Genomic DNA, 27,090 nt, shown 5'->3' with positions numbered 1-27,090 from the left:
GTAAGTATATATGTAGTATCTAGAAACATTCATAATAACATGTAATATATACATGATGTAAGTATATACATATGTAGTATTTAGTAACATTCATAATAACATGTAATACATACATGATGTAAATATATGTCATGTAGTAACATTCATAATATGTAATATATACATGATGTAAGTATATATGTAGTATCTAGAAAGATTCATAATAACATGTAATATATATACATGATGTAAGTATATATGTAGTATCTAGTAACATTCATAACATGTAATACATACATGATGTAAGTATATATGTAGTATCTAGTAACATTCATAATAACATGTAATATATACATGATGTAAGTATACATGTCATGTAGTAACATTCATAACATGTAATATATATATGATGTAAGTATATAGGTCATGTAGTAACATTCATAATATGTAATATATACATGATGTAAGTATATATGTAGTATATAGAAACATTCATAATAACATGTAATATACACATGATGTAAGTATATATGCAGTATCTAGAAACATTCATAATAACATGTAATATATACATGATGTAAGTATATATGTCATGTAGTAACATTTATAATAACATGTAATATATACATGATGTAAGTATATATGTAGTATCTAGAAACATTCATAACATGTAATATATACATGATGTAAGTATGTATGCAGTATCTAGAAACATTCATAATAACATGTAATATATACATAATGTAAGTATATATGTAGTATCTAGTAACATTCATAATAACATGTAATACATACATGATGTAAGTATATATGTCATGTAGTAACATTTATAATAACATGTAATATACACATGATGTAAGTATATATGTAGGATCTAGTAACATTCATAATAACATGTAATATACACATGATGTAAGTATATATGTAGTATCTAGAAACATTTATAATAACATGTAATATATACATGATGTAAGTATATACGTCATGTAGTAACATTCATAATAACATATAATATATACATGATGTAAGTATATACGTCATGTAGTAACATTCATAATAACATGTAATATATACATGATTTAAGTGTATATGTAGGCATGATTCCGAATGTAGAATTAGTTTTCAGCCCCTCAGAGACGACGCAGCAGCTCACCTGCTGAATATGTCAATATGACGGCGGTATAGTTTGTCTGTGTTAGCGCTCATAATGACAATATTGCTAAAACTTGGTCCATATTTAGGTCAAGGGTTGTAAATGGAGTATTGTTTTTACAGAGGGCTTTATAATGTAATACAGCAATAAAATGCCCCTATTAGCTGAGCTGTTACCCACTATGGATGTATTTTACATTGTACAATGCAAAAAAAATAAAAATAGAATGAAAATATATGTGTTATTGCAGAGGTGCCCACACTTTTTCAGCGGGCAAGCTACTTTTTAAATGACCAATTCGAGGTGATCTACCTTACATACATATATATATACACACTCACACACACATACATACATATATTAGGGTTGGCCCGATCCGATATTCAGATCGGATTGGGCGCCGATATTTGCCAAAAAATGCATATCGGCAAGGCATGGGAAAATGCCGATCCAGATCCAGTTTTTAAAAAAAACTCCGGTCCCTGTTTTCCAACGCACCGATTTAAATAATACATTCCACTTTTCTGCTGGTCCCTATACTCCGTTCCGCACTTTCCAGCACATCTTCAAAACATCCACAAGTCTGTGTTCGAACCGTTCAGACGGCTGTGTGAATTAAAAGTTACGGTAAAAATGTCAGCTGTGTGGGATTATTTTACCCTACAAAACGAAAAAGATGAAGAGGTGGAGTGTAAAACATGCCACAATAAAGTCAAGCGTGGTGGTAAAGTTGTAAGACATTTTAATGACTCTTAAGAGTGAGAGGCTTTTTAGCACTCATCATAGATAAACTCAAGAGCAGGTTGACACCTGAGCATCTTGAAGTGCTCGTCTTTGTTAGAATCTCCCCATTATGCTTGGACTTCAATTGTTTGCCCCCCCTGACTGGGGCAAACAATTGAAGGGAGTGTGTAGATATATATATATTTTTTTTTTTTAAAGTTTACACGTGTTCAAGAACAAGTATTGATGCTGAGTTATAGACATTTTATCCCACTCAGGTTGTTTGTGTGTTTTGCTTTTTTTAATAATGTTTACAGCATTATTTGCACTTTATACTGTTCACTTTTTTTTACTGTTTAATGACGCCATTTCTGTTTCTCATGTATAATTTTTGATATTTTGTGTTTATCCTTGAATACCAACTATTGTGTATTATTCAAACTCACCTAATTCAGCTGGCTAGTTGTTATCAAGAGTACTAAAATCCTTTCCAGCATGAATCTGACAACTAAGTAGGCTAAATAACTTTAAACTTTAGTACACGCTCCGATAGGCCAGTATCGGTATCGGATCAGAAGTTCAAAAACAATATCGGTATCGGATCGGAAGTGCAAAAACCTGGATCGGGACATCCCTAATATATATACATATATACATACATATATAAATGGGTTGTGCTTTTATAGCGCTTTTATATACATATACATTAGGGGTGTAACGGGACACAAAAAATTCTGTTCAGGACGTACCTCGGTTTAGAGGCCAAGGTTCGGTTCATTTTCGGTACAGTAGGAAAACAACAAAATATACATTTTTTGTTTAATTATTTACCAAATTTGTAAACAACAGTATAAGATACATATGCACACAGGGTCCATTGCCAGGGTTAATGTGGTACATATATAAAATAAAAACTAAATTAGATAAGGCTCAGAATGGTTTCTTAACAAAACCTTTCTACATATAAAGTGCTTTTTTTGATTGATTGATTGAGACTTTTATTAGTAGATTGCACAGTACAGTGTCACACCTATGGATTATGTTTCGTTTTGGTCATGTTATGTTTTTTTTTTGGGTAACTCAGTTGTTTTGCACTTCCTGTTTTGTTTTTGTTACCATGACAACTCACTGGTTTTCACCTTGCCCTCAAGTCACGCCCTTGTCCTCAGCCCTCACACCTGTTTGTAATGATCACAGTTATTATTTAAGCCAATCTGTTTCTTTCTTCGTCCTGGCAACATCACCTCCTTCATGCCCTCGATCACCTGCTACGCACCTTGCTATCCATGCCCCTTGTTTCGGTCACAGTAAGTGTTTTTGTTTTAGTTTTTCATAGTTCTGCCACAGTGCAAGTTTTTGTTTCATGTTTATACTTAACTGCCATTGTGCTAGTCTTTTGTTTCAAAGCCCAGTTTTTTGTACCGCCATTGTGCACGCTTTTGTTTTTAGTTTTAGTGTTAAAATAAAGATGTCTTTACCTTCACACTATCGCCGTTTCCACTCCATATGCTTCGCACTACGGGAAAACCACCCAAGTCCAAGTCTGACATACAGTACATATTCCGTACAATTGACCACTAAATGGTAAAATCCCAATAAGTTGTTCAACTTGTTTAAGTCAGGGTCCACGTTAATCAACATTAAACTGCCTCAAGTTGTTGCTCAGATTAAATAAAATGACAAAACTTTTCTTCTACATATAAAAAGTGCAACATTCAACAGTTTCAAGTCAACTCAGCCTCAGATTAACTTTTCTTTTCCCCCCCAGCCTGGCTAACTTGGCAGTAAGAGGATATATTGGATCATTGTTCTTCCACCATAGAAGTGGGTCAAAATGGGGGGGCATGGCGTAGTGGGTAGAGCGGCCGTGCCAGAAACCTGAGGGTTGCAGGTTCGCATCCCACCTATTGACATCCAAATCGCTGCAGTTTTATTTTGTCGTTTTTGTTAACAAGTGAAAGGTGTTTAATGATAGTACAAGCAAGTTTCTTCCATCAAGACAATAATATAAGTGTGTATGATGGCGATGACTTGCATTGATTGGAATCAGACAGTAGTGATGATAACTTACATATTTTCAAACGGAAGAGAAAAAAAAAGTCCTCCTTTCAGTCCAATACCACATGACAATGCTTGCTTTTGCCATCTTATTCGTCCAGCGTCCATACTCCTTTTTATACACTTCACAAGAAATACATTGGCGGCAAACTCAATGTATTGCTAGCTTTCTGAGACTCTTATTTTGTTAGCGCAGGCAGGATGAAGCAGGGCTTTTATTGTGAAGACAGGAACTTTAGTCGGCCTTTAGTTTTGACAACAGGTACGGCACGCGAGTGTTGAAATGAAAAGTGTTGCTAGAGGCATAACTCGGTTGGTAGAGTGGCCGTGCCAGTAACTTGAGGGTTGCAGGTTCGATTCCCGTTTCCGCCATCCTAGTCACTGCCTTTGTGTACTTGGGCAAGACACTTTACCCACCTGCTCCCGGTGCCACCCACACTGCTTTAAATGTAACTTAGATATTGGCTTCCACTATGTAAAGCGCTTTGAGTCACAGGAAAAAAGCGCTATATAAATATAATTCACTTTACTTCACTTCTTGTCGGTCGTTTTTTCTTAAAAAGTGCAACATTAAACAGTTTCAAGTCAACTCAGCCTCAGATTAACTTTTCTTTTCCCCCCCAGCCTGGCTAAATTGGCAGTAAGAGGATATATTGGCTCATTGTTCTTCCACCATAGAAGTGGGTCAAAATCTAGTTTGTGATGCAATATGGACTTAAATCTGCTGCTATAAAAACATTTGTTATTGCTTTAGCCCTGCCTGACTCGCCGAGGAGAGGCTGCTTAAATTCGGTGGTGACGCTTCAAATGGGTTAGCATGTGTTATGAGAGAAACGTATGTGTGTGTGTGTGGCCCTTTAATATGTGACAGCATGTGAAGTGAGTGTGTGGGCGAGCGAGGTGAGGGAGCGGTAGAGTTTTGTTGGATTGGCTGTGTGCAAGACCTCCATAAAGCCACGATTTGCAACTCATCGTGCAACGATCTAGCAGCAGCCAGCCATTTCATAAGACCCTCCCGGTGCCGTGAATGTCAATCAAGTGACATCTTGGTGAAGACTGATGATGGATCATTTCTAGGTCTATTTTGTTAATGCCTGGCTGGCGATGGACTGACACACCCTCCACCATCCACGTAATGCACACCCTTGTGTTATTGTCTTCCGTAAGGATTGTAAATGCAACATTCCCCCCCAAAAAGTGCAGTTCACCTTTAAATATCCGAAATGAAAGAATACCTTGTTGAGCCAACATAGGACTTCTGACCACCGTGCCAGCTTGTGTGAGGCTTCCGGCTTTCACCATCTGGAGCGGGAAAGAAGCGTCAGGTTTGGTATTGCACGTCGAAATGAAGTGGAAGGCAGAAGTACTTGTGGAGGAGTGGAGGCCGAGCTGTTGGCCCTGATGTTGATGTTGCCGGTGGTGGGATGGAGTGTGCTGTACGTCCTCAGGTTGGCCGGGGGCCCGGACGGGAATATACTGCTGCTGCACTTCTGCTGCACTGCTGATGGCAGAGCATCATAGAGACGACACATGACAATGTAAACAATGCAAACACAGCACCAGGAACCCTCAATTCCGGACTATGAGGCGCTACTATTTATTTTCCTACGCCTTGAAGCCTGCGGATTATAAAACGGTGCGGCTAATGTATGGTCCTTGCTGACGTCCGTAACGCAAATAGTTTAAAAAACACAATAAACGAGCTAAAACGCTCAATCGGTTTGTTATTGTTTGTGCTACGGTGCCATCTTTTGGACCAGTTTGCTGCTGGGTGAATGTCCATAGTGTTTCCTGTTAGTCTAAAGCTTTGAACCGCACATACAAGTGCCAGACGTCCATAACCTACCAACTCCTGTGCACTTAAGATGTGACTTTAAGGTTTTACTACTTACGTATAAAATACTGCACGGTCTAGCTCCATCCTGTCTAGCTAATTGTATTGTACAATATGTACTCTCACACTATTATGTTAGATCCACTATGGACTGGACTCTCACTATTATGTTAGATCCACTATGGACTGGACTCTCACTATTATGTTAGATCCACTATGGACTGGACTCTCACACTATTATGTTAGATCCACTATGGACTGGACTCTCACACTATTATGTTAGATCCACTATGCACTGGACTATCACACTATTATGTTAGATCCACTATGGACTGGACTCTCACTATAATGTTAGATCCACTATGGACTGGACTCACACTATTATTAAGATCCACTATGGACTGCCCTCTCACTATTAAGTTAGATGCACTATGGACTGGACTCTCACTATTATGTTGGATCCACTATGGACTGGACTCTCACACTGTTATGTTAGATCCACTATGGACTGGACTCTCACAATTATGTTACATCCACTATGGACTGGACTCACACTATTATGTCAGATCCACTATGGACTGGACACTCTCACTATTATGTTAGGTTCACTATGGACTGGACTCTCACTATTATGTTAGATCCACTATGAACTGGACTCTCACACTATTATGTTAGATCCACTATTGACTGGACTCACTATTATGTTAGATCCACTATGGACTGGACTCTCACACTATCATGTTAGATCCACTATGGACTGGACTCTCACACTATTATGTTAGATCCACTATGGACTGGACACTCACAATATTATGTTAGATCCACTAAACGGGGCCATTGAGTCTGTTTAGCTGATTGGAGAGCTAGCTTGCACAGGTAGTGGGTCCATGACCATCACTTCTGTTTTGTTTGATCAGCCGTTTTACTGCCCTGTTATTTGGAAATAAATAAGGTATGTGAATAAACATTTAAAAAAATGTTTTGTGAAAATAACTAATCTCACAACGTATACATCTGCGTCTTATATATTGGAAAAAAAATGTTTTCTCCCCTAAAATGAAGTGGGTGTGGCTTATATAGCGGTGTGCTCTATAGTCCGGTGTGTGTGGTGTAAACTGGGCCGTTGAGTCTATTTAACTGATTGGAGAGCTAACTTGCACAGCCAGTGGGTCCATGACCAGGGACTTCTGTTTTGTTTGATTATCCATTTTACTGCCCTGTTATTTGGAAACAATTAAGGTATGTAAATAAACATTTACAAAAGTATTTGTGTGTGAAAAACTAATTTCACAACAAAAAATCTGGGGCTTATAGTCTGGTGAGTCTTATAGGAAAAAATGTGTTTTTTTCCCTTAAAGGGGAACATTATCACCAGACCTATGTAAGCGTCAATATATACCTTGATGTTGCAGCAAAAGGACCATCTATTTTTTTAACCGATTTCCGAACTCTAAATGGGTGAATTTTGGCGAATTAAACGCCTTTCTGTTTATCGCCCTTTTTGCGATGACGTCAGAATGTGACATCGCCGAGGTAACACAGCCGCCATTTTCATTTTCAACACATTACAAACACCGGGTCTCAGCTCTGTTATTTTCCATTTTTTCGACTATTTTTTGGAACCTTGGAGACATCATGCCTCGACGGTGTGTTGTCGGAGGGTGTAACAACACTAACAGGGAGGGATTCAAGTTGCACCACTGGCTCGAAGATGCTAAAGTGTCTGCCGCCAGACCCCCATTGAATGGGCCAGAGTGTCTCCACATTTGACCGGCGATGCTAAGACAGACATGGCACAGAGATGTATGGATAACCTGCAGATGCATTTGCAACGATAAAGTCAACGAAATCACAAGGGTGAGTTTTGTTGATGTTGACTTATTTGCTAATCAAACATATTTGGTTGCGGCGTGACTGCCAGCTAATCGATGCTAACATGCTACGCTAATCGATGCTAACATGCTATTTACCAGCGGTGCCAAAGCAGACATGGCACAGAGATGTATAGATAACCTGCCGATGCATTTGCAACTATAAAGTCAACAAAATCACAAAGGTGAGTTTTGTTGATGTTGACTGCCAGCAAATCGATGCTAACATGCTACGCTAATCGATGCTAACATGCTATTTACGGGCGGTGCTAAAGCAGACATGGCACAGAGATGTATGGATAACCTGCAGATGCATTTGCAACTATATTATGTTTCCTTCCACCCACATTTAATGCGAAAAAAACACTTACCAATCGAAGGATTTAAGTTGCTCCAGTGTCAAAAGATGCGAAAGTCCTGATCGTTTGGTCCGCACATTTTAGCGGCGATGCTAACGCAGCTATTCGGCCATGCTATAGCGTCAATAGCTATTCGCTCAATAGCTTCAGTTTCTTCTTCAATACTTTCATACTCCAACCATCGGTTTCAATACATGCGTAATCTGTTGAATCGCTTAAGTCGCTGAAATCCGAGTCTGAATCCGAGCTAATGTCGCTATATCTTGCTGTGGTATCTGCCATTGTTTGTTTACATTGGCAGCACTGTATGATGTCACAGGGAAATGGATAGTGGAATCGCAAATAGCGAAAATCAAGCACTTTAAAGCTTTTTTTAGGGATATTCAGAGACCGGTAAAATTTTGAAAAAAACTTCAAAAAATACAACAAGCCACTGGGAACTGATTTTTATTGTTTTTAACCCTTTTGAAATGGTGATAATGTTCCCCTTTAAAACGTGGTGGGTGTGGCTTACATAGCGGTGCGCTCTTTTAGTCCGGTGTGTGTGGTGTAAACGGGGCCATTGAGTCTGTTCAGCTGATTGGAGAGCTAGCTTGCACAGCTAGTGGGTCCATGACCATGACTTCTGTTTTGTTTCATCACCCGTTTTACTGCCTTGTTACAGAATAATTAGGGTATGCAAAAAAAAATATACTAAATATTTCTGTGTAAATAACTAATTTCATAACATATCTGCGGCTTATAGTCTGGTATGACTAATATACGGAAAAATGTAGTTTTCTTCTAAAATGTAGTGGGTGTGGCTTATATAGCGGTGCGCTCTATAATCCGGTGTGTGTGGTGTAAACGAAGCCATTGAGTCTGTTTAGCTGATTGGAGAGCTAGCTTGCACAGCTAGTGGGTCCATGACCATGACTTCTGTTTTGTTTCATCATCCGTTTTACTGCCTTGTTACAGAATAATTAGGGTATGCAAATAAACATTTGCAAAATTATTTCTGTGTAAATAACTCATTTCACAACGTACATATCTGTGGCTTATAGTCCGGTATGACTAATATATGGAAATATTTAGTTTTCTTCTAAAATGTAGTGGTTGCGGCTTATATAGTGGTGCGCTCTATAATCCGGTGTGTGTGGTGTAAACAGGGCCATTGAGTCTGTTTAGCTGATTGGAGAGCTAGCTTGCACCGCTAGTGGGTCCATGACCATGACTTCTGTTTTGTTTCATCAGCCGTTTTACTGCCTTGTTACAGAATAATTAGGGTATGCAAATAAACGTTGACAAAACATTTCTGTGTAAATAACTCATTTCATAACGTACATATCTGCGGCTTACAGTCCGGTATGACTAATATATGGAAATATTTAGTTTTCTTCTAAAATGTAGTGGTTGCGGCTTATATAGTGGTGCGCTCTATAATCCGGTGTGTGGTGTAAAAAGGGCCATTGAGTCTGTTTAGCTGATTGAGAGTTAGCTTGCACCGCTAGTGGGTCCATGACCATGACTTCTGTTTTGTTTCATCAGCCGTTTTACTGCCTTGTTACAGAATAATTAGAGTATGCAAATAAACATTTACAAAATTATTTCTGTGTAAATAACTCATTTCACAACGTACATATCTGTGACTTATAGTCCGGTATGACTAATATATGGAAATATTTAGTTTTCTTCTAAAATGTAGTGGGTGCGGCTTATATAGTGGTGCGCTCTATAATCCGGTGTGTGGTGTAAAAAGGGCCATTGAGTCTGTTTAGCTGATTGAGAGTTAGCTTGCACCGCTAGTGGGTCCATGACCATGACTTCTGTTTTGTTTCATCAGCCGTTTTACTGCCTTGTTACAGAATAATTAGGGTATGCAAATAAACGTTGACAAAACATTTCTGTATAAATAACTCATTTCATAACGTACATATCTGTGGCTTATAGTCCGGTATGACTAATATATGGAAATATTTAGTTTTCTTCTAAAATGTAGTGGTTGCGGCTTATATAGTGGTGCGCTCTATAATCCGGTGTGTGTGGTGTAAACAGGGCCATTGAGTCTGTTTAGCTGATTGAGAGCTAGCTTACAACGCTAGTGGGTCCATGACCATGACTTCTGTTTTGTTTCATCAGCCGTTTTACTGCCTTGTTACAGAATAATTAGGGTATGCAAATAAACGTTGACAAAACATTTCTGTGTAAATAACTCATTTCATAACGTACATATCTGCGGCTTACAGTCCGGTATGACTAATATATGTAAAAATGTAGTGGGTGTGGCTTACATCCCGGTGCGCTCTATAGTCCGGAATATACCAAGAACACAAACACCTGTTACCTGTTGTGCTGTTTGTCTGACCCTCCTTGACCCAGGAAGCAAAGGATTGGTGGAAGTTCTTGTCTTGCTGCGGGGGGACCGGGGAGGCCAGTTTGGAGGCCAAGACCATCTTGGTCCCTGATGTGACCTGACCTGTCCTCTGGAACGTGGACACGGGCGTACTGGTAGAAGTGGTGGTGGTGGTGGTGATGATGGTTGTGACTGTGGGCACGGGCGGCGTTGAACACAGTCTCTGCTGCTCGAAGCGTTTCTAAAAAAAAAAAATGCAGAATTTTGAGTAGACAAGCGGTTTTCAAATCCTACAAACTTTGAGATGCGCCTTCTCCCCACCTGCTGGGCGGCCTGTCGAGCCTGTTTCAGCTGACTCTCCAGATGGGCCTTGACTTCCTCCGCGGTCTTCAGGGTGCTGCTGGTCTTGGAGGCATCTGGTCCGTGGGACTTCTCCTTCTCCAATCTGTTAGGTCAAGGAAAAAAAATGTCAAGTGTTAGGGTCATAATCCTGTTTGCTTGTTAACACAAAACTGATAGTCGAGGCCAGGGGTGCGGGCCAAAGAAAAAACATTCACGTTCCTTTTTGAATCAGATTAATCAAACTCTTGCATTTTAATGAACTGCGGTAATTTAGTTGCATGCAAAATTTTAATTACCTTTAAAAAAAAATATATATATATATATATATATTATAGAGATGCGCGGATAGGCTATTACAGGGGTCGGGAACCTTTTTTGGCTGAGAGAGCCATACAAGCCAAAAATTTTAAAAAGTATTTCCGTGAGAGCCATATAATATATTTTTTAAGACTGAATACAACTAAATGCGTGCATTTTTAAGTAAGACCAGCATTTTTAGAGTGTAATATGTCTCTTGTTCTTTTTTAATAACATTAACATGAATAAATATAATACTTCTTACCATTAATGCGACTTCTTGGACAGGTGCGGTAGAAACCGGGTGGATGGATTAAAATGCATGAGAATCTTTTATATTTTGAACGTTATTTTTGACACTGGGATTACCAGCGGAATTATTCATTACTTACCGTGTTAAGCAATGTCAGCTAAGATTTATCTGAGAGCCAGATGTAGTCATCAAAAGAGCCACATCTGGCTCTAGAGCCATTGGTTCCCTACCCCTGGGCTATTATAACATCCGCAACCGCATCACCAAAGTCGTCACCCACCCGCCGTCCACCCGAACTAACATTTTATCAGGACCGTACCTGCCCGCCAACCGCCCGCTAAAATACATCAGAGGTAGGCCGCATTTACCACTCACAGAGATATTTAATCCTGTTTCACAGAGTATCGAAGAAAATTGGAGCCGCTAACGTTCTCGCGATTATCCAATAGCGTTCATCCTGATGACAAGAATATGGACGTGCTGTGAAGCCATTGCCTTGGACACCCTCAACAACATGTACGAACCGATTGTTGGTCCGGCAACATGTTGTGTGCAGCTTGAGCATTAACACGTACAAGATTGAAAAGCATACTGGGTGACACAGAGTACACTGATGGTTGTGATATAAACAACTTTAACACTTACTAATATGCGCCACGCTGTGAAGCCACACCAAACAAGATTGACAAACACATTTCTGTCACGCCTGTAAGTTATGTTTTGGTTTTGGTCATGCTATGTTTAGTTTTTGGACATTCAGTCACGTTTTTCACTTCCTGGTTTTGTTGCCATGCCAACGCATTAGTTCCCACCTTGCCACGCCCCTGCACTCAGTCCCACACATGTTCCTGATTATCACAGCCAGTATGTAAGTAATTTTCTTTCTGTTCATCATTCTGGGATCTTCACACTCGCACGCACCCTACCCATGCTGTTCCGACCTTCACGCCCTCGTCCACAGTTCCATGCCGTGGAAGTTTATGTATTTATGCCTCAGTGCTAGTTTTGTTGTGTTTGTATATAGTCATGCCATTGTGCTGTTTTGTTTTAAGTATAGTATACATTATTATCCGCCACAGAGCGCGTCCTTGGTTTGCCTTTTTGTAGTTTGTTTGTTTATTTAATACCTGAATTCACGCCTGGCTCGTCCTGTAATCCCGCTGCTTCAAAGGAGCACACACAATCCATGTCCAAGCCTGACAATTTCGGGAGAACATCCTCACAGTACACAACATAAACGCAACACAACAAATACTCAGAATCCTTTGTATCCGTGACAATTCCTGAATATATTTTACAACCCCGCACCCCCAACCCCGCTCACCTTACCGACGCAAGGGGGGGAGGCTGGTTTGCTGCTAGCGGGGTGTATAAAATAGTCAGGAATCGTCATGGATGCAAAGTAATCTGGGTATTTGTTGTGTTGCGTTTATGTTGTGTTACTGGGAGGATGTTCTCCCCAAATGTGTTTGTCGTTCTTAATTGGTGTGGCTTCACAGTGTGGTGCATATTACTAAGAGTGTTAAAATTGTTTATATCACAACCATTAGTGTACTCTGTGTCACCCAGTATGCCTTGCAGTCGTGTGCGTGTTGCCGCGGAAACCACACACAACATGATGCTGGACTGACAAGCCTATCGTACATGTTGTAGAAGGCGACAAAGTCAATGGCTTCATAGCACGCCCTAATACTTATTATCTGGGTGACTGCCGGCAGTCATTCAAGAGAATAATAGCGTCTCTTATTGTCTTCTTCGCTTTATGACACAAATCTTAAATGGCTCTTGAAATGGCAAAAGATACCGATCCCAGAACCATGTAAGTCAAATAATTCCGGATGATTCAACCGCCACCCGCCCGAATCTAATTATAATCTATTTTTTCGTCATGTCAACCACCCGGTTGAGACCGCAAACCGCGCAGCTCTAATATATATATATATATATGTATATATATATATATATATATATATATATATATATATATATATATATATATATATATATATATATATATATATATATATATGTATATATATATATATATATATATATATATATATATATATATATATATATATATATATATATATATATATATATATATATATACATATATATATATATATATATATAATTTTATTCCAAGAAAGTTATACGGGAACCTTTTAAAAAAAGCTTCTACTTGAATGAATGTCTTTTATTTGCTAAGGTTTTATCTAAAATGTATTTTAGACGCAGACACCTCACTCATCTTTGCACTGATCCGATGGCCGACTATACAAGCAGCAACACAGCAAAGTAAAAGGTTCTGCCCGTCACCATGTTGTAGTTTTTACCGCTTCATAGCGAGTCTACTACAAAAGCCAAAAGCAGTGAAGTAGTCAGGTTGTGTAAAAGGTAAATAAAAAGAGAATACAACAAATCCTTTTCAACTTATATTCAATTGAATAGACTGCAAAGACAAGATATATTTCATCTTCACGTTGTTATTTTTTGCAAATATTAGCTCATTTGGAATTGTATGCCTGCAACGTGTTTCTAAAAAAGCTGGCACAAGTGGCAAAAAAAGAGTGAGAGACGTTGAGGAATGCTCATCAAAGACTTATTTGGAACAGGCTAATTGGGAACAGGTGGGTGCCATGATTGGGTACTGTGATAGCAAAATTACTTGTACTCGTTTTAATTGATGATGTTCTTTGAACGGGTCGCCAAAAGTTGTTTATTGGGCTCAGGATCAAGCTCTGTCTCCTGTGTCTTTGATGTAACGTGGACTATAGTCGACCTGGGCATGTGTGTTCCTCTTCCTGACCCCCAACAGAGCTAAATTGGTTCCCTTTCCTGAGTGACCCCCACCCCCCTCTGGGCAAACGACACCCTCTCCCCTTCACAGGACTTTGGGTATTCATTCCACTGGTGTACTGTATGTAAATGAGCATGGATGGTGGGACTTCTGAGAATATATAATTGTCATGTCAAATTCTAAAGGAGTTAGAACAAGCTGGAACGAACAGATGTGTCGTTCTGGTTTGGTCTCGCTTTGCAAAGCTTGTTATTATTTGTTTGTTACTTTAATAAATCATTTTAAAGCTATTTGTCACTAAAGGATCGTCTTTAAGAAATTTCAAAGCAGCTTCCATGAAATGCTCACTCATTCACAAACAAGGACAGGGCGAGGGTCACCACTTTGTCAACAAATGCCTGAGCAACTTGTCTAAGAGCAACATTTCTCAAGCAATAATTGCAAGGATTTTAGAGATTTCACCATCTACGCTCCGTAATATCAAAAGTTTCAGAGAATCTGGAGCAATCACTGCACGTAACCCACGATATTACGCACCTTGGATCCCTCAGGCGCTACTGCATCAAAAAGTGACATCGGTGTGTAAAGGATATCACTACGTAGGCTCAGGAACACTTCGGAAAACCACTGTCAGTAACTACAGTTGGTCGCTACATCTGTAAGTGCAAGTTAAAACTCTACTATGCAAAGCCAACGCCATTTATCAACAACACCCAGAAACGCGTCGCTGGGCCCGAGCTCATCTAAGATGGACTGATGCAAAGTGGAAAAATGCTCTGATGAGTCCACATTTCAAACTGTTTTTGGAAACTGTTGACGTGGTGTTATCCGGACCAAAGAAGAACAGAACCATCCGGACTGTTCTTGAGTCAAAGTGTGAAAGGCAGCATGTGTGATGGTATGGGGGTGCATTAGTGCCCAAGGCATGGGTAACTTACACATCTGTGAAGGCACCATTAATGCTGAAAGGTACATACAGCTTTTGGAGCAACATATGTTGCCATCCAAGCAACGTGATCATGGACGCCCCTGCTTATTTCAGCAAGACAACGCCAAGCCACGTGTTACAATAGCATGGCTTCATATAAAAAAGTGCAGATACCAGACCATATTAGACAAATGCTAAAAAAAATGTTTAGCTAATTTTGCAACCCTAAACCTCAGAGTTGAACAACTCGGTATGTGACACATGCTAACGTTTTTAAGCAAAATTTGTAACCCTACACCTCAAAGCTGAACAACTTGGTATGTGACACATGCAAACTTTTTTTTAACCAATTTTGCAACCATGCACTTCAAAGCTGAATAACTCGGTGTGTGACACATGCTAACTTTTTTTATTTTTTTTTTTAGCTAATTTTGTAACCCTACACCTTAGCATTGAATAACTTGGTAGGTGACACATGCTAACTTTTATTTATTTATTTTTTGCTATTTTCGCAACCCTCCACCTCAGAGTTACATACCTTGGTATGTGACACATGCTAAAGTTTCTTTTAGCCAATTTTGCAACCATAAACTTCAAAGCTGAATAACTCGGTATGTGACAGGCTAACTTTTTTTTTTTTTAGCTAATTTTGGAACCCTACACCTTAGCACCTTAGAGTTGAATGACTTGGTATGTGACACATGCTAACTTTTATTTATTTATTTTTTGCTATTTTTGCAACCCTCCACCTCAGAGTTACATACCTTGGTATGTGACACATGCTAACTTTTTTTTTTTTTTAGCTAATTTTGCAACCCTACAACTCAGGGTTGAATAACTTGGTATGTGACACAGGCTAACTTTTTTAAGCTAATTTTGCAACCCTACACCTCAGGGTTGAATAACTTGGTATGTGACACGTTAACTTTTTTTAAGCTAATTTTGCAACCCTACACCTCAGAGTTGAACAACTTATGTGACACATGCTAACGTTTTTTAAGCTAATTTTGCAACCCTACACCTCAGGGTTGAATAACTTGGTTTGTGACAAATGCAAACTTTTTTTGTTGCTATTTTTGCAACCCTATAGCTTGATAACATTAGCATGCTAGCATGCTAACATTAATATGCTCACATTTTTAGCTAATTTTTCAACCGTACAACACAGTATGTAAAAATATCCCATTACGGTGTAATTTGATGAGAGAAAGTTGAAATGCTGACAAAACAAACACAAAGCTTTAAAAAAAATCAGAATATTGTACTGGTTTTGATTCTGCAGCTCTTAGTGGGAAAGTTTTTCCGCCATAAATGTGTGACGTCTACTCTAGCTCTCACTTTTCCGCAAAGGCTCTGATCTCCCACAACTCCAGCTCTTCCTCAACAATCCACGTCTCCACGGCGATTGGCCCCGTCGGCTTTTTGGACTCCTGCTTCTTGGGCCTCAAGGCGCTCGATCGCAGGCCCTTTCTCTGTGGCGTGGGAGTTTCTACTCGCAGGGAAAAAGGGACAGGGTTGACGGAATGTTCTTAAAACATTTACCGTGTCAAACCTACAAGGCAAAGCCCTACCTTTGGGAGTGTCCCTGTTACCGATGGGACAGATGATCTTCCTGATGCAGTATTCCGAGCGGATGCCGTGAGGGCCTACGTCCCTGCGTTTGATGATTTCTGTGGTGGTGACGTCGGTGTCTGTGGTTTCTGAGGAGAGAAAGCCAACAGTTACGACGCACGCCGACACTCGGCAGAACGCGAATAGTCACCTTTCCGCGTTAGACCCACGGCTGCAGAGGGCTTCACAGCCATCTCGTCCCACTTGAGACAGGCCCAGAGGAGCCTGAGCATCAGGCTGACTCCTGCCAGAGACCTCACGGTCTGGAGACGGTACCTAAACGGGTCAGGAGTAGAAGAATTCACCCGTTAAAGAGAACAGAAAGGAGGGAACGGACGAGATGCAGATGTGCTCCCAACCTCCATGTGATTCCAAAAGTGGGCCGAGGTGAAGGGTAGGGCCATATGTCCAGGGCTGGCTTGGCATTGTAACTGAAGATGGGCACCTCTCTGATGCCCGCTCTCCTCGCCAGCCTCTTCAGGTCATCGTTTGGCAGGACGAAGATGCTCTTTTTACTGCTTTTGGTGACAAATTTGCGATAGGACGGCAGCGCCGTGCCCGAGCGGGCCTTCTTACATTTGGAGAACTTGAGAAGACTGACCCGGTCACTGGTGGTGTAGGCTTTGCTTATGGTCATGGCTGAAGCTGGGGTGGCCTGCTTTGGACCAGTAGCGGATTTGGACCTCTGCGGGACTGCTGCTCCACAGGTTACGGTCTGAGGGTTATGAGACTGCGTGGAGGTGGTATGACTGCCATTGCCACTGCTACGGAGGCAGGAGGCCCTTGGTTGACTTGAAGATTGAGTATCAGTGGGTACTGCAAGTACATCCCGATCGTGACTACTCACAGCAGTTCTAGGGTCGGCTTTCTCAGCCACGTGATTCTCTAATTTTGGGACCTTTGAAGGAGGTGGTTGACCGTCGTAAGAACCGTCATTCTGGGAGATGTTTCCGTTCATTAGAGTCTTAACAGGCTCTTTGCTATCACTGGGGAGCGGAACGCTGAGGTCGGAGTTTGAATCCAAAGGAGCACTGGGGACAGTTTCTCCATTCACATGCTCTGCGTTGGTCTTACTAAAGTCTGTCTTCTCACTGCCTTGCTCCATCGCCTCATGGCCACGTTTCTTGGGGTTGTCTCCCACTGGACCCACCTCTTGTTTCTCAGTTTTGGCCTGACTTTCTGATTTAAAGTTGGTGTTAAAGTTGAGCCCAACTCTTCCTCCGTTCACTTCTGTGTGCGCCGCAGTCCCTCCACTGTCCTCCCGCACAAGGTTAGATTCTGCCTGCACGCTGGGTTTGATGTCTGTGGACTCCAATTTGACGTCCGTGTTTGTCTTTAGGCTGCTGCATTCCTGCTCAAAGTCCAGCTTTTTGACCACAGGGTCTTTCTTCTGTGGGTCCTTGTCTCCTTCACCTTTGACGCACGGGCTGGCAGCAGGCAGTTGTTTGGATGATGCGGATCCTTCAGTCTTCACCACAGACGCGGACTTCGAGGCGGTTATTTTGGAGAGGAAGGCCGCTTGTCTCATTCTCTCCAATCTCTGCTTCTCCTCCAAGGTGAACTGTTTGACACGCCGCTCCAGCAGTCCGTCCAGTTTGGAGGGCTTCACCTTCCTTTTATAAGCCGTCCGCAACTGGAATCCTTCGCTGACGTTGACAACATCGTACGAAGGCTCCGGGGCAGCGGACTTCTCGTTAGGTTGGTGACTTTTCTGGATGGGCTCTTCTTTTACAGGCTGAACAGCGGACGAAGATCGGTCTTTGTTTTCAACCTCTTCTGCAATGAATAGAGCAAGGAGATAATGTCAAGGTGAAGTGTTTATAGATATGTGTGTCGTAAAAGGTCCATAACTGGCATCATATAAGAAGTATTTTCCCCAGCTTTCTCCGCAATGGCTTATTGCTTGGATTTACATTACATCCAGGTCGTTAAAGGGGAACATTATCACCAGACTTATGTAAGTGTCAATATATACCTTGATGGTGCAGAAAAAATACCATCTATTTTTTTTACCAATTTCCGAACTCTAAATGGGTGAATTTTGGCGAATTAAACGCCTTTCTGTTTATCTCGCTGGAGGCGATGACGTCAGAACGACGTGACGTCGCCGAGGTAATACACCCACCATTTTCATTTTCAACACATTACGAACACCGGGTCTCAGCTCTGTTATTTTCCATTTTTTTGACTATTTTTTGGAACCTTGGAGACATCATGCCTCGACGGTGTGTTGTCGGAGGGTGTAACAACACTAACAGGGAGGGATTCAAGTTGCACCACTGGCAAGAAATCTGCCGCCAGACCCCCATTGAATGTGCCAGAGTGTCTCCACATTTTACCGGCGATGCTAAGGCAGACATGGCACAGAGATGTATGGATAACATGCAAATGCATTTGCAACGATAGTCAACGAAATCACAAAGGTGAGTTTTGTTGATTTTGACTGCCAGCTAATCGATGCTAGCATGCTACGCTAAGCGATGCTAACATGCTATTTACCGGCGGTGCTAAAGCAGACATGGAACAGAGATGTATGGATAACCTGTCGATGCATTCGCAACTATATTACGTTTCCTTCCACCCACATTTAATGCGAAACAAACACTTACCAATCGACGGATTTAAGTTGCTCCAGTGTCAAAAGATGCGAAAGTCCTGATCGTTTGGTCTGCACATTTTACCGGCGATGCTAATGCAGCTATTCGGCCATGCTATGGCTATGAATAGCGTCAATAGCTATTCGCTCAATAGCTTCAGTTTCTTCTTCAATATTTTCATACTCCAACCTTCTGTTTCAATACATGCGTAATCTCTTGAATCGCTGAAATCCGAGTTTGAATCCGAGCTAATGTCACTATATCTTGCTGTGGTATTCCCATTGTTTGTTTACATTGGCAGCACTGTGTGACGTCACAGGGAAATGGCCAGTGTCTTCGCAGAGAGCCGAAAATAAGGCACTTTAAAGCTTTATTTAGGGATATTCCGAGACCGGTAAAATTTTGAAAAAAACTTCAAAAAATACAACAAGCCACTGGGAACTGATTTTTATTGTTTTTAACCCTTTTGAAATTGTGATAATGTTCCCCTTTAAGTACGGGTGATGGTCGGGCCAACGTCTGTTCTCAACGGGTACTTTAGCTTTTCTCGAAGTACAAATGCCCTATGCTTGTGTTGTTTTCGGCTGTACGATTCGTTCAAATCATGATAAAGATAAACATTTCTTTAGAGTTCCTCGAGAGGTAACCAAGAAGGGCGAAAGAGTGCAAGATTTCACCAAAGACGACGAGAAAAGGGGCATGCACTCCAGTCCAACGGAGCAGAATCAAAGAACGCACACATTTGCACTGATCACTTGGTTTAAGGTTTAAGTATTATTTCTACATTGTCTATGGATGTTCGCACTCATCCAGGTCTTTGTGTCCTAAGACTCGATTCAATCGATCGCAACTGGACTGCTCGGTTTGTCTTCAGTGTTTTGCTTGTCATCCAGCTGGTTGTTTGTGTAAAGTGCATGAAGTTCGAGAAGAAACGAGAATAGATTGGATGAGGAAGTAAAAGGATCAGGTCTAACTGAGAAACTGAGAATTTTTAGCCAACACAACATCCGAAGTAAACTTCAAACCAGGCAAAACCCTGAGACAGAGACTGGTGCATCCTAAAGACCGGACACCACAATCTGGTGATGATGATTCATATATTGGGGAAACAAAACAAGAACTAAGCCGACGCATGGCACAGTATAAATGGGCAAACTCTTCAGGTCTAGACTCAGCAGTCTACCTCCTTTGAGGAACATTTGTACAGATTCTGGAAGGGGATGACGGATGGTACTAAAGAGCAGTGAGAGAAGCCATCTACGTCAAGGTTGAAAAACCTTCCCTGAACAGAGGAGGTGGTCTGCGACGCCAACTGTCTCCCACATACAACACTGTCCTTTCAATCTTTCCTAAAAACTCTTCAATTTAGCCTCCAACAAAAACCAGGAGTTAGAAACATTCTGGTCACAGGTTATCCTTTGTTTACAACTGAATGGGATGCTAATGTGGGCGATTCCGACCATTTGAGGCTGATAACGTTCGTCCGGCCGCACAATGCCAACAAGGAGAAGTTCTTCTTCAATGATGGTCATTGGCATTGACAGTAGGACTGCTCTTTTACATCCCAACAGTTGTTTTTCTCACTACGATAGGGCAAAACCATTTATGCCCAGGCACACCCTCCTGGAGTTGGAGTATAAACATTTGGGGTTCCCGCACCAGCCGTTAGACTAGACCTGACCAATCTAAGTCCGAGACTAGATGTGACCCATCTAAGTATTAGACTAAATGTGACCAATCTAAGTATTAGACTAAATGTGACCAATCTAAGTCTGAGATTGGATGAGACCAATCTAAGTTTTAGACTAAATATGACCAATCTAAGTCTTAGACTAAATGTGACCAATCTAAGTTCAAGACTAGATGTGATCAATCTAAGTCTTAGACTATATTTGACCAATCTAAGTCCAAGACTCGCTGTGACCAATCTAAGTCTTAGGCTAAATGTGACCAATCTCAGTCCAAGACTAGATGTGACCAATCTAAGTCTAATACTAGATGTGATGAATTTAAGTCCAAGACTAGATGTGACCAATCTAAGTCCAAGACTAGATGTGACCAATCTAAGTCCAAGACTAGATGTGACCAATAAAAGTCGTAGGCTAAATGTGACCAAACTAAGTCCAAGACTAGATGTGACCAATCTAAGTCTAAGACTAGATGTGACCAATCTAAGTCCAAGACTAGATGTGACCAATCCAAGTCCAAGACTAGATGTGACCAATCTAAGTCTTAGGCTAAATGTGACCAAACTAAGTCCAAGGCTAAATGTGACCAATTTAAGTCTAAGACTAGATGTGACCAATCTAAGTCCAAGACTAGATGTGACCAATATAAGTCTTAGGCTAAATGAAACCAAACTAAGTCCAAGACTAGATGTGACCAATCTAAGTCTAGGACTAGATGTGACCAATCTAAGTCCAAGACTAGATGTGACCAATATAAGTCTTAGGCTAAATGTGACCAAACTAAGTCAAAGACTAGATGTGACCAATCTAAGTTCAAGACTAGATGTGATCAATCTGTGTTCAAGACTATATTTGACCAATCTCAGTCCAAGACTCGCTGTAACCAATCTAAGTCTTAGGTTAAACGTGACCAATCTCAGTCCAAGACTAGAGGTGACCAATCTAAGTCCAAGACTAGATGTGACCAATCTAAGTCTTAAACTAAACGTGACCAATCTAAGTTCAAGACTAGATGTGATCAACCTGTGTTCAAGACTAGATGTGACCAATCTAAGTCCAAGACTCGCTGTAACTAATCTAAGTCTTGGGCTAAATGTCACCTATCTCAGTCCAAGACTAAAGGTGACCAATCTAAGTCAAAGACTAGATGTGACCAATCTAAGTCCAAGACTAAAGGTGACCAATCTAAGTCAAAGACTAGATGTGACCATACTAAGTCCAAGGCTAGATGTGACCAATCTAAGTCTAAGACTAGATGTGACCAATCTAAGTCCAAGACTAGATGTGACCAATATAAGTCTTAGACTAGATGTGACCAATCTAAGTCCAAGACTAGATGTGACCAATATAAGTCTTAGGCTAAATGTGACCAAACTAAGTCAAAGACTAGATGTGACCAATCTAAGTTCAAGACTAGATGTGATCAATCTGTGTTCAAGACTATATTTGACCAATCTCAGTCCAAGACTCGCTGTAACCAATCTAAGTCTTAGGTTAAACGTGACCAATCTCAGTCCAAGACTAGAGGTGACCAATCTAAGTCCAAGACTAGATGTGACCAATCTAAGTCTTAAACTAAACGTGACCAATCTAAGTTCAAGACTAGATGTGATCAACCTGTGTTCAAGACTCGCTGTAACTAATCTAAGTCTTGGGCTAAATGTCACCTATCTCAGTCCAAGACTAAAGGTGACCAATCTAAGTCAAAGACTAGATGTGACCAATCTAAGTCCAAGACTAGATGTGACCAATCTAAGTCTTAGGCTAAATGTGACCAAACTAAGTCCAAGGCTAGATGTGACCAATCTAAGTCTAAGACTAGATGTGACCAATCTAAGTCTAAGACTAGATGTGACCAATCTAAGTCCAAGACTAGATGTGACCAATATAAGTCTTATGCTAAATGAAACCAAACTAAGTCCAAGATTAGATGTGACCAATATAAGTCTAAGACTAGATGTGACCAATCTAAGTCCGAGACTAGATGTGACCAATCCAAGTAAAAGACCAGATGTGACCGATCTAAGTCCAAGACTAGATGTGACCAATCTAAGTCTATTTATCCGGGAGAGTCTTGATACCAACGTCCTTGACCCAGACACACACAAAGAAATTGTTGACCTCCATGCTTGTACAAGTTTTCATCTGTTTTGTCATGTACAAACCGCCCTGATGTGGGATCTGAGCCGAGGATGTGGTTGTGGCTTGTGCAGCCCTTTGAGACCCTCGTGATGTAGCGCTATATAAGTCAACTTTGATTGATTGATAAACATTGAATAATATATGAACTTGCCTTTGGATTTCATTATTAATTCTAGAAATAGTTTTAAGTAAAACTATCCATTTTACAGTGAAAACTTTACATTTACGAAATTTTACTGTAAAATTGTGTTTTTTGTTTACAAAAACCACAATTTTACAGTAACATTTCGTAAATGTAAAGTTGCTATTGTATCCTCCTACGGTGTGTAGTGAAGCATTTTTAGCTATTCCTCCAGTGTTCGTGATACATGTAACAAACTTACTTTATTTGTCGCCATGGAGACGAGAAATAGTGACTTAGAAGTAGCTAAAACACTGTGGATGGATGTTAGCCGCTAGCTAGCTAGCCGTATCTTAAAGCAGCTCTTCCTGAGGGTGTTTCAGTGTTATAACTTCACCTTTATCTTGACTTTTTACACCAAAATGCATCCATTCTCCCTTGTCTGTCTACACACTGTGGCTGCTTGTAAGTACTCTGTGTGTGCGCGCTGCCCAACATGCTCCTCTGCTCGTAAACCAGCAATGTCACTATGTGACGCGTTTTTGATTCATTACTACCACGATACTATACTAGTACCAGTATACCGTACAACCCTAGTTCTAACTTAGGACTCCATATGGAAGCACTAAAAACTACAACATGGCTGACGGGGGATAAGACACAGTCAAAGTGGAGGCACGTAAATAAGGTACCCCACAAAACGGGGACCCCTGAAGCGGCTTGGAGATGTGTAAAACATTATCTATGAAACATTTTGAGCAAAGAACCACCATTACATGTTATGTAGACCACAAGGAAGTTTTTTACAATAAGAAAAAAATCATAACAATTAATCAGTTAGGCTGATAAATGCTTTAAAATGTAATATCGGAAATTATCGGTATCGGTTTCAAAAGTAAAATGTATGACTTTTGAAAACGCCACTGTGTACACGGACGTAGGGAGAAGAACAAAGTGCCAATAAACCTTAAAGGCACTGCCTTTGCGTGCCGGCCCAGTCACATAATATCTACGGCAAGTGAATGCAAGGCATACTTGGTCAGCAGCCATACAGGTCACACTGAGGGTGGCCGTATAAACAACTTTAACACTGTTACAAATATGCGCCACACTGTCAACCCACACCAAACACGAATGAAAAAACACATTTCGCACTGTAACACAACATAAACACAACAGAAAAAAATACCCAGGATGCCTTGCAGCACTAACTCTTCTGGGACGCTACAATATACACCCCCCGCCCCCCACCTCAACCCCGCCCACCTCAACCTCCTCATTCTCTCTCAGGGAGAGCATGTCCCAGATTCCAAGCTGCTGTTTTGAGGCATGTTAAAGAAAATAATGCACTTTGTGACTTCAATAATAAATATGGCAGTGCCATGTTGGCATTTTTTTCCATAACTCGAGTTGATTTATTTTGGAAAACCTTGTAACATTGTTGAATTCATCCAGCGAGGCATCACAACAAAATTAGGTATTGTTAGAAAAATTCTATGTAAATGAATGAACAGACAAGAGTATGTCTTTGTTGCACCAAGCCAAAGGCTTGGAAAATTCCATTGTGTACGATGGGAGGAGGCGGGAGGCGGGGTTATCTATTGTGATCCAAGACTTGCCGAGGCTAAATTCAAGACCAGCCCAAGCCCGGGGCATCTTTTTCTTTTGTGTTAATGTGACCGAAAACAATGGCTGTTTACATACTCCCCATTCCTTTAGAAACAGCTGTGGTCATGTGGTCAGAGAAAGTCAAATAAAGGAGGACTAGTACAATATTTCACCAGAGCGTGCTGGAAACTGTACAAGAGTACAAACCAGACGTTTCTCCTCAATTGAGCCAAATTGAATTATTTCTGTGTTTATTTCCTTGCTTCTTGTCTTGTTTAATAGATGTCATCGATGTTTGAACCTGACAGGTATAATAATGTGTTAATTTTAGACTGTATATATCGGTATCGGTTATTATCAAAATCGGTAATTAAGAGTTGGGCAATATCGGCAAAAAGGAATTATCGGACATTTCTAATAATAATATGACCTCTGTAAGGCTTATAGGAATTTTAGAGACCTTGTAATTTGTATGTCAAACAGTAATCTAGAAATATTGCTTACCTTTTTCTTCATTAGAAGGAGCGTTAAGGCAGGGCTCGACCTCTGTCTTTTCTTGCTCCTGCCCTGTGGGTTTCACTTGCTCTTTGGAGAAGCGGTCTTGTTCTGCAGCGGAGCCCTGAGATGATGCACTGATGGAGGCCTGCTGCTTGTCCTCTGCTGCCGTCTCCATCTTGCCCTCTTCCTTCTTACAGGCCTGCTCCTCGCGCATCTTGGCTGCGGTGACGACAGTACACGTGAGCGACAGCTGAATTACATCCGGGGGGGTAAGATTGTTTCTTACCTTCCAGTTCCTGACGGTAGTTTACGTTTGTGTTTCCCGGTAATTTGGGAACAAAACGAGGCACACGGGTCTTGCTGACCCAACTCCAGCCGCCATATCCTGTCACTCTGTACTCCTCCCCCTTCTGCTTCCACACCTAGTCCAAAAAGTACCAAAATAAAGCACTTAATTAAAGTAGCTAAGTTACGGACTATAAGCCGCTACTTTCTTCCCACGCTTTGAACCTTTAGGCTTCGAAAACGGTGCCTATGGATTTTTCTTTGCTAGCTTTTATTGAACACATGCAAAGACACTTCAACGGTGTGTTATTGTTTTTTTTGCTTTGGCGCCCTCTTTTGGATGAGTTCGCTCATTGAACGTGCTGTGGGTGAATGAATTCCTGCTGTTTGAAGCTTTGAACTGGAAGGAAAAGCGCCGTTTTCTCTTCTAATCGTCCAAAGCGTTTATTTCTATAAATTCATCCCTCCAAGTAACAATATACAAAATAGAAATATTACAATACAACTAAAACAGTTCATACTTATTAAACCGTTCCATGTGATGTCTGTAGGAGTGTTTTCATGCATGTTTGTCCGTGCTATCGCAATGTAAAGAAGCTAAAATCCTTAGCATTAGCTAATATGCTAACACAGAGTGTCTGTGTTAGCATTATTAACTCACACATTCTTTTTGTATTGTTTCAGTTTCACAAATGTCCTCAATAAATTCACTAAAGCATCACCGTGGAGTTATTGAGTCTGTTTAGCTTATTGGAAAGCCAGCTCGCGCAGCCAGTGGGTCCATGACCATGACTTCTGTTTTGTTTGATCAGCCGTTTTACTGCCATACCGTTTGGAAACAATTAAGGTATGTAAATAAACATTTAAACATTTTTTCTGTCTAAATAACTCATTTCACAACCTATATATGTATATATATGTGCTCTATAGTCCAGAAAAAAACAGATAAATTGTGATATATACAAACCCCAAAAGTAGTGAAGTTGTCACGTTGTGTAAATGGTAAATAAAAAGAGAATACAACAAATCCTTTTCAACTTATATTCAATTGAATAGACTAAAAAAACAAGATATTTCATGTTCACACTGGAAAGATTTGTTTTTTTGTGCAAATATTAGCTCATTTGGAATTTGATGCCCACAACATGTTTAAAAAAAGTTGTCACGAATGGCAAAAAAGAGTGAGAAGGTTGAGGAATGCTCATCAAAGACTTATTTGGAACATGACACAGGTGAACAGGCTAATTGGGAACAGATGGGTGCCATGATTGGGTAAAGAACCAGCTTCCATGAAATGCTCATTCATTCACAAACAAGGACGGGGCGAGGGTCACCCCTTTGTCAACAAATGCCTGAGCAAAGTGTCTAAGAACAACATTTCTCAAGCAGCTATTGCAAGGAATTTAGGGATTTTACCATCTACGCTCCGTAATATCATCAAAAGGTTCAGAGAATCTAGAGAAATCACTGCACGTAAGCCATGATTTTACGCACCTTGGATCCCTCAGGCATCAAAAAGCCACATCAGTGTGTAAAGGATATCACCACATGGAACACTTCATAAAATGGTAAATGGATTGTACTTGTATAAACCACTGTCAGTAACTA

The 27,090-nt window shown here is 40.6% G+C and overlaps 1 protein-coding gene across 3 annotated transcripts in view; it reads right to left on the bottom strand.

Moving 5' to 3' along the window:
- The window catches only part of bptf (bromodomain PHD finger transcription factor), a 128,880-nt gene that overhangs the window by 49,420 nt on the left and 52,370 nt on the right, over positions 1–27,090 (bottom strand). For 2 of the 3 annotated variants that reach the window (XM_061884281.1, XM_061884279.1), the window contains exons 11-20: positions 25,484–25,619; positions 25,204–25,416; positions 16,903–18,319; positions 16,695–16,819; positions 16,504–16,632; positions 16,271–16,421; positions 10,631–10,754; positions 10,301–10,550; positions 5,281–5,414; positions 5,149–5,215 (exon numbers count right to left, since the gene is read on the bottom strand). In XM_061884281.1, coding sequence (XP_061740265.1) covers positions 5,149–5,215; positions 5,281–5,414; positions 10,301–10,550; positions 10,631–10,754; positions 16,271–16,421; positions 16,504–16,632; positions 16,695–16,819; positions 16,903–18,319; positions 25,204–25,416; positions 25,484–25,619 — 2,746 coding nt within the window. The remainder of the gene's footprint in view (positions 1–5,148; positions 5,216–5,280; positions 5,415–10,300; positions 10,551–10,630; positions 10,755–16,270; positions 16,422–16,503; positions 16,633–16,694; positions 16,820–16,902; positions 18,320–25,203; positions 25,417–25,483; positions 25,620–27,090) is intronic. The other variant, XM_061884280.1, reaches the window with a different exon arrangement.

This window comes from Nerophis ophidion, linkage group LG23, assembly GCF_033978795.1.
Source record: "Nerophis ophidion isolate RoL-2023_Sa linkage group LG23, RoL_Noph_v1.0, whole genome shotgun sequence".
NCBI lineage: Eukaryota > Metazoa > Chordata > Actinopteri > Syngnathiformes > Syngnathidae > Nerophis > Nerophis ophidion.
The sequence above is the reverse complement of the archived record's forward strand: the minus strand, read 5'-3'. Positions and strand labels throughout refer to the sequence as shown.